We start from the raw sequence: 14,050 nt of genomic DNA, 5'->3' as shown, positions 1-14,050 counted from the left end.
GACATGTTCCACTAAATATTACAACCAGAAAGTGTCTAAATACTTATATTTGCCATCTAGTTATGATCGAATAACTAGATGTTTATTTATTTTTTAGTACATTCTGCAATCCAAATTTTACATCCATCTATTACTGTGTGATTTCTCAATACTAATAAACTAACAACAAAGGATTTAATCACTAAAGGCCCTGTTTATACCTGGTATTAAGATGCGTTTTGTTTACACCTGGTGCTTTGATTCGTCTTTTTTGTCCTCTTTCTTCCACTTGATTTCATCGAGGGGAGGGTTTATGGTCAGGTAAATGTATTTGCTTTTTCAGATATTTCAATCGAATGGACGAAATAGAAGCACACATATTTACGAATGAACGCGACGGCAGAAAAACATACAGTATGGAGAGCAGCTAGTTTTTTTGTGTGTAGGCACGGCAGCTTTAACGTTTAGTCTAGGACTAGTTTTAAACCCTGTCTGACAAACCGCTCCTAAATGTTTGATTTTGGGGGGTTTTACTTCACTGACCCCTCACATACACTTCAGTCTCTGATGTGGTTTGTAGTGGTAATGACCTTAAAGTGCTTGTGACATTCTTTTGGTGTTTTGGGTGGATAATAAATATTTAATGCACACTGATTTAGACCCTCTGGAACTCATCCCGACCTCTAATGTCAAAGCGATAAGAAGCGGAGTGATCATTCACCGATGATTAATTCACCGCCGCATTGTTATTGAATCATGTCACGGGAGCTCATTTAAAACTAGCAACCTTCCCATGAATGGCACCATTACAGAAATCAGCCAACTTTTCACATTTTGCTAAGGTCCGAATGGCTTCCCTTTTTAATTAGAAAGCGATGGCTAATGACAACAGTCGGTCATCCTGCGAAAATGTACATCCTGTAATACTTTATTCTTATCAAATCATGCTTAACGCCCTTGACATAAATGGTTATTAAATCATAATGACTGATCAGGTCATCTCAAGACAGGGCTGCGGTTCATTTGTGAATTGTACACCGAACTCCCACCGATTCACAGTCTAATATGATCAGCGGCACCATACCGATACATATTTGTATGAATCAATCTTTCACAGTTGAAAAGCCAGAAGCCTTCCTGACACAAACAGCAGGGGGAATTCAGGCTGTTAGCAGCAGTGTAAGTCCTCTTATGATAGACCATGAGTTGTTCCAAGGAGATTAAGGCTTTGTAAACTGCTGGAGCACCCAACCTCAAATGACTTTCCCCTTATCTCCGGAGCCCAGAGCTACTGTGCACCACGCGCGCGCGCGCTCTATGTAGAATAAATGTCATTGAAATTAATTTCACCGGGCTTGAATTAGGCTGCTACTATAATCTCTTTCTTCAGTCAAAATTTATGTCCTCCAGAATTCAATTTCCTCTTCAACTTCATAAGTTGCAGTACAAAGAATGATAGGCTCTTATCAGGTGAGGGGTTTGAGGACTTCATTAATGAATACTGCCGCTTTCAATTCATAATATTTGATTGTGGTAATCTCACGAGAGCCTTGTTCTTTCGCAGCGCCGTGTCCTCTTAAAAGTGAAACCGCCACGCGCACCCATTAAAATCGCATAGTGGTCATTCCGCAGCGAAATATTTCTGGGTAAAATAGGACATGATCGCTGGCTCTTGTTCAAAAACATGAAAGGCTTCTATCGCAGAAAGCGAAAGTCGAGGGGCGCATCAAGAAATATCAACAACATGTTTGGCTTGGTGTGTCAAATCAAGCTGGTATTGATCAGAGCTTGTGAGGCACGATGTAGAAGCTTTCTTTTGACAGGACACTGAAACTACCCCCTGGACCCTCAGAGCAAAATTTTCGACCTTTACTCGGTGCCAGACCGCGTTCATGCTCGGCTATCGTGTTTACCTTTGTTGCTCTAGGTTGGACCGACTTGAGCGGTATATCAGAGAAAGAATAAAGTCAGAATCTGGTTTTGATATAAAATATACTGCCAATGAACTTCAGAGTCCAGGCCTCAGACGCACATCATATTGAGTCAAATAGTTGAGTTATATAGAACTTCTGCGCTCTGACAGCAAAGCAAGCGAGACTCTAAAGTAAATGATAATGCACATATGTGTATAAAAGTGTTATTTAAACAAGGTTGTATTCTGTAATGGAGATGGCGTTTCACTGGGCCTTCAACAGACTCACATCAGGCTCCACAAACAGATTTAGGCAGAATGTAAATGTCCATTCTACTGTGTCATTACAAACCTGAATACATTTCTTTATTCTGTTAAACACTAAAGAAGCTATTTTGAAGAATTTGGGAGACCAAACGGTTCGAGAGCACCATTGTAGTTTTTTGTCCTACTTTTGTAGTCCATGGCCCCCCAGAACGATCTTTCCGTGTTCAGCATAACAATTAAATTTACACACGACATCATTGTTAAATAGTTCACAGTGTTCAATACTACACCGGTGTGTTGTGTATTACTTTGGTATATTTAGGATGGTTACATATACTGATATCTACAGAAATGATGATGAATCAATAGAACGTGGTTCAGCTCATTGGAGGGATGTTTACAGCAATATGTCCATACTAAAATGAATATACCGGTGGTGTTCTTACAAGCCACTGTCTTGAAGGAAGCATTAGTTTCATTAGCAGCACTGTTGCAATTATGCTGTTTTGGCCTTGGTAGCATTTTTAGCTGCTTTCTCTTCCCTAAGCCACCGGTCTTATTTGTATGCGGTGCAATTTTCAAACCGCATTCCCAAGCCTGCGCCGGAGTGAAAAATGGCCTGCATTTTCTTGATAGCCCATGTGGATGTGGGGTATAAATGGCTAATGAATTACAGATGAACATTGACGCAAATTAATCTTCCTGATGTCCCTGGGTTATATGGCAACCATTTAAAAGTTTAATCAATACGCTAAAGTTGAAAACATGCAGGCGCTGCAGTTGTTCGGCCGTAATAAACATCAGTAGGGAATGGGGAGGCCTGCCTGCAGTGCATGCATCATAATGACAGCTATTTATGTTTAATGGACTAAATATTTTTTATTGGAAGAGAACAAATGTCAGTTTAAGGCTGTAAGTTATGAATATCCCTCTGTGGCTCCCGACAGATAAGTGACACGTCGGAAAGCGCATTGGTTTTTTTCTTGTATTTTCTTGTATTCTGGAACTTGTGCATTTCAGCAGGGCTCAAGTATGAGTTTTCTTTTAAAGCTCTATCACTTCTCACTCGTTCTACAAACGAACCGTTTTTTTTCTTGTAGGGAATAAGCCTCGACCTCTGGATTCTTGGCCAAACCTTCTGTGAATGATTCTCATTATTGTCATCTTCAGAGTTCGAGCTCAGATTGATGCGCTGTCTCAAACTCCTCTCTTCTCAGCAGCCTCAGATTATCTCTGATGAGAAACAGCAATGGCGCACATGTGTGTCTGTGTCAGAATCAGTCAGTAGTTTGTGGTTTATCCCGGGCTCTGGGCTTTAAGCCGTTCCACTTTAGCTGCATATGGCTCCATTTGAAATGAAGCCCAGTTAACCATCACAACTTCAGCTTTCCTTCTGATTGAATAAGTGACATTATCCAGGGCACTAATTTAATATCCTCCGTCATTCTCCCCTTTCTTTTCTCTGGACGGTAACCTTCGCTCGCTCAGAGCGGAGATGGTGAACACAGCTGCTGTCTGACAGTGCGTGTGGATATTCATCTCACAGGATGCTCTTACTTTCTGTCTGCGTCTTTGACCTCTAAGTGAATAGAGTATTATGTGGAACATTGCTTTTAGGATGTCACTAAAACTAGTTTCTTCCAGATCTGCTGTGACTTCTTATTTTGGTATCAGACTTTGCCCTCCTCTTTGTGAAACTACTAGAAACCTTATAAACTGCCGTTCATACAGAATGTATGTTTTTGTGTGAAGCCATGATATGCAGCGCTGAAGACGGCAAAAGAATGCAGCTCGACATGTTTAACAGTGTTAAGGATGTTTATATAGTGCATGTTTACATAGAAAAACAATAAGAAAGAAGAACAGTGGAATGCGTAAACGTGTGAACAGTGATAGTTGAAGTAAGTGAAACTCCATGCAGGACGTTGGTTCAGGTTGATAAAAGGACACGGACAGATATACTGGTGGTCATATAATAGCTGCAGCTGCTCACAGCTATAACTCACCCTCTCTCACATGTCAGTCTGTCTTGTCACCCTTCAGGTGTTATTTCTGGCTTTTGAGATAATCGAGAAAGTTTAATTGCATTGTTAATTGATTTTTACCACAACATTATTGCCCTGATTGATTGCAGAGGTGATGAAAGCATGGGATACAGAGAGAGCTCGGAGAACAGATAACCTTGATGTTGGGAGCTACATCCTTCGGATATGTCTTTCCTTGCCATATCGATGGCCCTTGAAAACAAGGAAGCTGATTGTATGCAGAACACTTTAGCATTAAACCCTCTTAAGGAGTCCTTGCATTTAGAGGAGCTCAACAGATTCCGCTGAGTATTTTAGTTTTTAGTACTTTTATAATTTAAAGGTCCAGTGTTTGAAATTTAGCGGCATCTAGCGGTGAGGTTGCATAACCAATGGCTCACTCCACCCCTCCCCCTCACTTTTGAAGCACTACGGTGGCTGACACAGAACTAAGATGTCGTCACATTTTCGCTTTTTGCCGAAGGAGATCATATATTTAATAAACGCGCTCTGTAGTAGGGTTGCACGGTGTACCGTGTACTACGGTAGCATTGCGATGCTAAAGCTTCAAAATACCTGCGATGCCTCTCTATTTTTGAAACTGTAGTACCGTAGTTAATGTTGCATATGCGCATTAATATTCATTTGAACACTTACATCCTTTTTGCTGTGTTTATCTCCTAAATGAATGTGTGTTTTGAATGATTCGGATGAGATAATGATTCAAATTAGCGTTTTGAACGAGTTGGTTAAATGATTCAGTAACTCATTGGAAAATTGACGCCACCTACTGGCCGTTTTAGTTCTGCATTTAAAGTAAGCCTAATATTTCCCTTTATAAAGACTGCTGTATCAATGAAATTTTGTCCCACATTTGAATTAGTTCCCACGTGAAAAATGATCTAGTGTACTTTAGTATTTACTACAGTAAACTACTAAAACTCATAGACACACTCGTAGATTGATTTTGAGTCTTACCATAGTAAATATTTAAGTATACTACAGTATTTGTTACAATTTATCCAATTACTACAGTTAATACAACAACATATTCTAGTGCAAAGTATAATACAGTTTACTATAGTAAATACAAAATGTTTAATCTAAATCTGTGTTTTTGGTATAGATTTGAATTATGAACATGGCACAGCATCATGATACTACTTGGTATCGAGATACTTCAGATGGTATAGTATCGTAAGACATGTTTATGGTACCGTGACAACCCTACTCTGTAGAGCAGTTTGTCCGTTTAGGGCTACTGTAGAAACAACATGGTGAATTCCATGTAAAGGGGACCCGCGGTGTATGTAGATAGAAATAGCTCATTCTAAGGTAATAAAAACATAACGCTTCACTATGTAAGGTCTTTATACACCTCTGAACACATAGTTATGTATATTATATTGCATTTCTGTCAATAGATCCTCCAAGAAATGACACAAGCACCTTAAATACTCATTTATAAGTTTAACACTAAGAAATGAAGTGTTTAGACCTCTAAAGCTGCGGTATTTCTTTTTTTATATTAAAATGCTTTGTGCCGTTTTAGTTCATTGTGGCAGAGACCGATCTATAGATCGATTCAATTCTGTGCTTTCACTTTTGTTTGTTTTTGCATCCTGACCAGCTCGAAAAACTGTTGTTCGTTTGAAAACAGTTCATTTTCTACATTTGCAATAACTTCTTGCACAGAAATTGCACACTGCACCTTGAAAAGTTCTATAACCTAAATAAGTGAACTGTGTAGCTCATTTATATACTGTATATATAAAATAACGGGGTGTAAATATTGGCAAAACTATGCCAACTAGTACTTGTACAGTATGTGACAACGGTCTAGAAAACAAATATACTACTGTATGTTCAGCTGTTTTCTGCATTTCTTTTCACATTGCACTTCCCGACACTTTAAAACGGTGTCGTGACAAATGTTGGCTATTATGATTTTACGGAAGTTTTGCCAGAGGAAGAAAAGCAAAGACGCAGCAGATTTCCAGGACGTCAGACGCTCACCTCTCGGTCTGTGATAGCAGGTCACACTGGGGCTCTGGAGGCCTCTTGTTGTTTGTAATAAGCTCTTCTAACCCCAACACACACACGTCTTTTCCCAAAACAACCAGGTGTATGACAGGACGAGAACAGTGCTTTCAACCTTTCCCCTGCCAGAATATTCACTGTGGAAACATCAGCTTCCAGAAAACGTTTAATCTGTCACTTTAATGGCTGTGCGTGTGGATGTGTGTGTGAGTGTCTGGAATAAAGAGGCAGCCAGGTCCTGACACAGTCTCTTTTTTATATTAGCTATCAGCTCATCAGCTATTCTCATGGGCTCCTAGTAGCCGCTCTGTTTTCCACTAACAGGTTATGTAAGAAATGGCTGCTTCTGCATTTTACCTTTTCTCCTGGATTTTTCTCGCACTCCCGTGTAATAAACAGAACGTCCAGCTGCGTGCACAATTTGCAGCGGGCTGCACTATATCACGCATCACTGTAGCTGCCGGTTTACGCTAAAAATGCTCTCCTGAGCCTGGCCGTCTCTTTGCCTCTGCCGTCCCATAGATCTTTGTTCAAAGAAGCAGGAGGAAGAAGACATGTGTCCTGGGCTCTCTGCTGGTTTATACACCGGATCATGTGAGAAGCAGTCAGACTGTGACTCTGTTTCAGCATCAGTGGTCACCTGGCCCTGAACTGAGCTGCACTTTATTAATCATGTGCTGTTCTCTGTCTGACAACATCAGCCACAGTCAGATGAGAGCTGCTCTGATATGAGCCTCAATGATGAAGGAAATCTGAAGGAAATTGATTTTGTTAAATGTTTTGATGGTCAAAATCATGTAAAATAATAATTGACTGCACCTTTACAAAAATTCTCATTCAATGATCTGTATATTATTATTTCATTATTTAATCATTATTATTTTTGTTTTTAACACTCATCCTGTATAGGGCTACACTTATATTATTTATATATTTAACTTTTATACTCATTATTATTATTTATTTATTTATTTTATACTCATCCTGTATGAATTTGCACCTATATTAACCTATGTATGTCACAGCAGAATGCTGTATTATTATTATTATTATTAATAATTGATATTGAAATATCGGTTGAATATCGGTTTTCTTTGCGTCTCCATGTGGCCTGGAACACAAACCTGGATTAAAAAAATCTAAAATACAAAAATGCTTTTATTATTATTTTATTAAATTAAATTACTTATTTAACAATTTAATTAGAAAGTTTCTTACAGCTTCTTTTGTTGTTATTATTTTCTTATATTTTTAGTATTTATATAATTGTATATATGTATTAACACGTATTATTATTATAAAATAATAATAATTTAAAATTGATTGTTGTTCTCAAAGTTTCTGGACTGTTACACAACCTTGACATTTCTACAAAAATATTCAAATGAATCTGCTTTCAAAAAGTAAAAAATGTTTATGACATCAGAGGTAAAATGTGCTTATTTTATGCATTGCTCTATGTTTGAATCACATAAAAGAACCAGACAAAAAACTCCTGAGCAGGTTATTGACCCATATGAAGTGTCTGCTTTTGCTCTGTGATCTCTCTTTCACTTCTGCCGAGGGGGCTAAACTCCAGCAGGGGCGACTCTCTGAGGAAACATCACCGCTTTGATGTTCAGGATGATAGCCCGGCGGTTGGTTTCCAGTCTTATGTCCTGTACGAGCTGAAATCAACACTCTGATAACCAGAACGAGCTGAGAGGCTTCCAGCGGCAGAACCTCCATCCTCAGGGCACCTGCCACAGCTGGAGCGCAAAACCCCCTCCAAACTCCTGCCCCCCACCACACCCATCTTCAGAAGGGGCGGGGCGGGGGCAGACGGCTGATCTGATGCGAATCGACGTCTCTTCACACTTCACAGTTTGGATCACCTCAACTCACTGGGATGGCAGGGAAAATGAGCGTCGCTAGGCTACAAAAGTCCAAATTTAGATTGACTGAGTTTGTCCCCGGGCCCGTGGGCTGACACGAGCGTCCCCGCCACTAACTCTCTGCGGAAGGAGAGCGCGGGACTGGAGTGACACGTCGGAGAAGCGGGCTGGTTTCGGATCGCTCACAATGGGGGAAGGTGAGGAGCGGCCACTTTGAAGCGTTGGAGTGGGAAGGTGTCAGATTTGGTTAGAATCCAGACTGGTGTTAGAATATGCTTGGCACTAATATGGCACCAGTATCTCTCTCCTCATCTCTGTTCTCTGTCAGTACGTGCAATTCCAGGGCCCGTCTCTCTCCGGCTCTGACACTGTCTTTTCGGATTATGTTAGCGATGCGCTCGGAGCCACGACGCCGCTTGCCCATCACTCAGGCGCTTTGTTTGAAGCATGCCCTTTTTTGTCATTAATGCACTTGATGTCTATTTAAAAACGGCGGCGAGAGCGGTATCCGTTTTCCTGTCAGGAGATCATTGACAGCATTAATGCCACTTGTCCTTGCCTCATTTACTAAAGCCCTGACACCTCTCTCCAGTCTGCCACATCCATCAGCTGCCTCCATTTATTTTTCTCTCTCTTACTGGCATGTCAGAACAATCCTGTCTTAAACACACCGGCTTGACTCTACACATCACCTATAGGCCTTGCAGTCAACTAGAAGTTTCAGGAATGCCGAAGTAAGATGTAAACAATACAGAGCTGTGCTTCTGTTGTTAACACTTTCTTGTGTCGTAGCCAGGACATTTATCACTTTCATTTGAGATCATTGACTTGTACTAACTCAGTTATGATAAGAAGGACATTCTGGGTTCATTAGTTGTTTGATGCATTTGCATTATTATTTTAGATGAAAATAAATCATTTTAATATTACATTTACATTGTATAATATATTAATAATACATTTTATTTTAGATTTGCTGCTAATGCTCTGCACCACAATATCAGTACACCACAGTGTACATCTGCAGTTTTGCCTTGACTTTTATTCTGGATGCTAATAGCGTTCTCTTATTCTTTTTATTTTACAAATTTGATATATAATTTGGTTTGTACTATATCTATCTATCTATCTATCTATCTATCTATCTATCTATCTATCTATCTATCTATCTATCTATCTATCTATCTATCTATCTATCCATCTATCCATCTATCCATCCATCCATCCATCCATCCATCCATCCATCCACATGTACAATGGTAATACCATACATGGTATTCTTTGAGGGGTCTAGTAAATTCCATGTTACACTACTGTAGTATTTATCAATTTATCATCTTTTACCATCACAGTAACGTTTCTGTGTTCCTTTTTCCAAATTGTACATGAGCACATATCTTGTATCACCCTTTACCTAAAAAAAGAATTCCTGTCATAAATTCCCTCTTTTCTTCAAATGGATGAATGGACCTATAAAAGATCAAACTGCTGCAAAAGAGTGCACAGCATTCAGAACTAAACATGACTGGTGTCATGTTTGAAATGATACAGATTCACATGAGTGAATCATATTAAAAATAGACTCGTGCGACATCTGTGCTGCTCTTGCCCTGCAGGAGTGTTAATGTTGCTTCCAGGCTCTGTCACAATGTCTCTGTCACACATCTTCACAGTTGGCTTTGGACAGTGGCTGAATCACTGACGCCGAAGCAAACGGTCACATTATCGAACATAACTATTCAGCGGAGAGGCGCAAACAGCTTTCTATCGATACGCATGCTTTCTCGCTCTGTCCTCGTCTCTTTTTCTTTCTCTGAAGAAAGCAGTTCCTTGGTTTTCTATTGTCTAGACGGTGCCCCGAGGCTAAATGTTGTCTCTCTGGTGTTCGCAGACTTTAGACGGATACACTGTCTCCCCCGACACACCTTTCATGCCAGAAATTTGAGTGAGAAATGACAGATTCTGGATTTAGAGTAGAGTGGGTATGTTACTGACAGGCTGGTTTTTGACAGATAAACAGCAACAGATTAACAGTATTTTATACACACGCATGTTTTTATGAGTAAAGATTTGTAATGTGACTGCATGCAGGCTTGTTTCCAAAAAACTTCCAGAACTGACCGTTTTATAATAAAAATGATTTGCAAATCATGAAATGCATTATTTAACAATAATACATTTTAAAAGAGAAACTCTTTTTCATTATTTGTTTGTTCTTTATTCCTTTAGTTTTCTCTTTTTGAGAAGATCTTCAAAGTGTACAACATGACAACTCCGCTTCTGATCTGTGCTCAAAATTTAAAGAGACAGTGAACCTTAAATTGAAATCGCCATTAAAATTGTTTTATGTTATGTAACATTTTATGTATGCCTTAATTATGTTGTAGTTGGAATGGACTAAATAACAAATGATTTTTATGAGCTAAAGAATTATATAAAAATGTTTTCATTCCATTATTATATCACAGTTTCGCGCTACCTTTCAATGGTGTCGCACAAAGGGATTACCTGTCCCACATTTGGTTTGTTGGGCGGTGGTCACCCCGTTTACATTAGCGGCTGCTTTTTCACACATACCGCTTGAACTGTGCGTTTTCATTTCAGTATCCATATGAACAGGTTGCATTTCCGTTTCAGATGCTTAAGGTTTATTCAAATCGTCTCTTGTTGTGTGCAACATATTTTTCCTCTAGCAGAATGATGGTATTGCCTTCTCAACGACAAAAACAAGATATTTAGCATACTTAAATCTTTTGAAACAATGTCATTTTGGAAGTAGGCTTGTGCTGCTACTGTGTTTCCAGCAGTTCATAGCACCTCATAGTTTCACAGCTGACTTCACATCAGGTCAGCGTGACATTGACGGTGTAGTTAAATGTCATTTTGACATGCTCTTCTCTCTCACTTTCAGGGGTTTTCACCAAGTGCCGTTATGTCTACTACGGCAAGCACTCGGAGGGCAATCGATTCATCCGCAATGACCAGCTTTGACTGACAGACAGGTCAACGGATAGACACGCAAAGGGGCTTTACAAAGATATCCTCTACATATTATTATAAATATACATGTTGCCACACGCATTTTAAGCAGCCCAAACACAGCCCTCTAGTGCCGTCTACTGAGTGCGCCTTCAATGCCACCTCTCATCCCACTCGCTCCGGCTGAGTCCTGCCATCCAGATTGACATGATTGCCTTTAAGCAGCCCCTCCATGCAGCGGTGACAGACACACGCGCGGCCAAGTGCTCGTCCTGACAGCCGCGGCTCCATGATGGATTGCCTGGTCCGACCGCCGCTCTCCGCAGGTCAGAGGTCCCACCTGAGGCTGCGGGCTGCCCACACAGAAGCCCAGGATGAGCCTCTCTCAAAGTCAAAGAGAAAGTTGAAGAGAAAGATGAGTTTTACACTTCATTCGTTATTACAGCTTATTGCATGATGATGCGATAATCGTGCACGTCATGTCACTGTAGGCAGAATGTCAGTTTACGTCATTGTAGGTTTTCTCCCCAATTAAAAAGTTATGAAGTATTTCAAAGCTTTCAAACCCATTTGAAAGTGAATTAACACTAGAGAATATGAACCCATAATGAACATAATTCTTTCATATTTAATCTGTGGGTTTTGTATATGTTTTCAGTATGATTGTTTCTCAAAACTAGAGCTCTTGAGGCTCTTCAGACTTCAGGTTCTGTGGCATGTGTATGTTTGTGTGTATGTGAGGTGCATGTGCGTGTCGTGTGTGAGGTTTGCGTGTTGCGGGGGCAGTTGTTGTGGTGCAGGAGCCTGGAGGAGCTGTGAAAGGAGGTAATGAGCTTTGCTTTATTTCATTCTTCCTCCGGAGGAACAGAGCAAAGAAAGACAGCAACTCTGCCAGTGAAATAGAGAAGGTGTGTGTGTGTGTGTGTGTGTGTGTGTGTGTGTGTGTGTGTGTGTCTGTGCGTGCGTGCGTGTGTGTGTCTGTGCGTGCGTGTGTGTGTGCGTGCGTGCGTGCGTGTGTGGAGGCAACAACTTTCCTCGTTCTTTTTGATTGTTTCCTCATGTGATTTTTGGACCAATTCACGTTAATGCCTTCCTCTTTTTTCTGTTTATGTCTTTCTGTTTACGTGTTTTGGAAACTTACAGTGGCCAGCAGTAGAGTTTACTAACAAATGCCAAAAAATTGGCCAAAATTTAAGAGATTAAGTAAATTAGCTGTAGTAAGAATGATGTTTTGTGTTTGTCCAATTTGTTTTTCTACCTGTTGTGTTGTTGTTTTAAATATCACATTCCAGATTTTTCATTTTTGCACTGAAGCTTTTATATTTACCACAACTAACCACAAATCCCCAACAAATGACAGTAGAAGACATAAACAAGTGTAGACACTACTGATGAACTGCACCCTGTTTGGAGATGTGCTTGGTTTTTGTGCTTATAGGACTGTATTGCAACAACATTAATTATGGTACAATTGACCATATGCACAGAAGGTTCTTAAAGGGATAGTTCACCAAAAATGAAATGTTAGCAACGAAACAGACCTCATCCCCCATTGACTCCCATAGTGTTTATTTTCCCTACTATGGCAGTCAATGGGGGATGAGACCTGTTTGATTACTGACATTCTTCCAACTATCTTCCTTTGTGTTTAGCAGAACAAAGAAATGTATACAGGTTTGAACAATCTGAGGGTGCATAAATCATGACAGAATTTTCATTTTTGGGCGAACTGTCCTTTTGAGAACTTCCGCAATAATATAAACCAGCTGGAAAACGTCACCCATTGATGTGGGGATATCTTCAATTTTTTGAGGTAGCTTTAACAGCATCAGTAGTGTAATACTGTGTACTTCGTTTATAATCGAGTCAGGTGAATAGTGATCCCTTACAGCAATTTAGTTGTTTAAACGTAAAACAAGATGAAAAGATGTTTACATTTCAGCGACACGAGGGGACAACACTGCATTCAATCATCCCTTTTCACACTTTTTGAAGGCATTTAGTGTACATTGACATCATAGAGCTGTCACCAGAAATGCCTGAGCTGGCTTATCGAAAACCAGGAAGTAACTGTGCATATGGTCAATTCATTATAAAATTTTTGTACAGTGTCATGATGTTAAGTAAACAGGAATATTTGAAGAGTTTGGTTCCAAAATGAGATAACTCCATTTGAAAAAAATTCAAAAATCATGTTTTTATTGTGTTTTATTGTGTTAGTAGCTGTATTTTTTTAGTTATTATGGCTTAAATCAAAACAAACCAACTGCAGTTTGATTGATATTAATTGGAATCCACAATAAAAAAACATCTCATTTTGGAACCAAACTCTTCATTTGCATTAAGTTTGTCACACCAAAGGACCATTAATGTGAATTGCAATAAAGTGAAAAGGTGATCAAAAATACTTATTTAACATATAGACTGATTTAAAATATACTTTAAATCTTTACGTTAGAAATATTTTTTTGCATTTGTCTATTACTCATGTCTGTAATGAAAATATGTTATGAATAATGCATTATGTACTGCAATTCTTGTATATGCACTGTGTATCACGAAACATTACTTTAGACGACTTTTCTTTATCTTTCCTCTGATTTCTTAAAGAAACAATAATTAAAATGATTTACGTACATTGAAAGTCCGAGTCATTATCGTTCTTTAAATAAGCTACAGCAAGCTAGGCCGTTATGATCATTTTTATTCTTCTTAACCGACTGAGATTTACAGTTGTTGGATATTTTGGTTTTTGTTTTGTTCTTGTGAACATTCATTATTAATGGCATGGTTTTGCCTGGCATCATCTTGCTTAATTGCCGTGTGTTAAACGGTCTCCCAAGTATGCCAGACAAATTAGCCCAGCCAACGCGAGTTGAAGTTTTGGATGTGAAGGAAAGCATGTGCATCCGGAGCACAGCGATGTGAAGCGCACGCTCAAAGGGAAAGGTCACAGATAGCCCCGAGAAATGATT

General features: G+C 39.4%; 1 protein-coding gene across 1 annotated transcript in view; it reads left to right on the top strand.

The window, feature by feature from the left end:
• Positions 1-13,703, top strand: part of lrmda (leucine rich melanocyte differentiation associated) — a 263,094-nt gene extending 249,391 nt beyond the window's left edge. Inside the window, 1 exon segment of the mRNA XM_057341604.1 lies at positions 11,008-13,703. Within this exon segment, the coding sequence (XP_057197587.1) occupies positions 11,008-11,087 (80 nt within the window). The 3' untranslated portion in view covers positions 11,088-13,703.
• Positions 13,704-14,050: the final 347 nt, after the last annotated feature.

The sequence above is a fragment of the Triplophysa rosa genome, linkage group LG9 (assembly GCF_024868665.1).
Source record: "Triplophysa rosa linkage group LG9, Trosa_1v2, whole genome shotgun sequence".
Classification (NCBI taxonomy): Eukaryota; Metazoa; Chordata; class Actinopteri; order Cypriniformes; family Nemacheilidae; genus Triplophysa; species Triplophysa rosa.
This window is presented reverse-complemented; position numbering and strand designations above follow the sequence as displayed.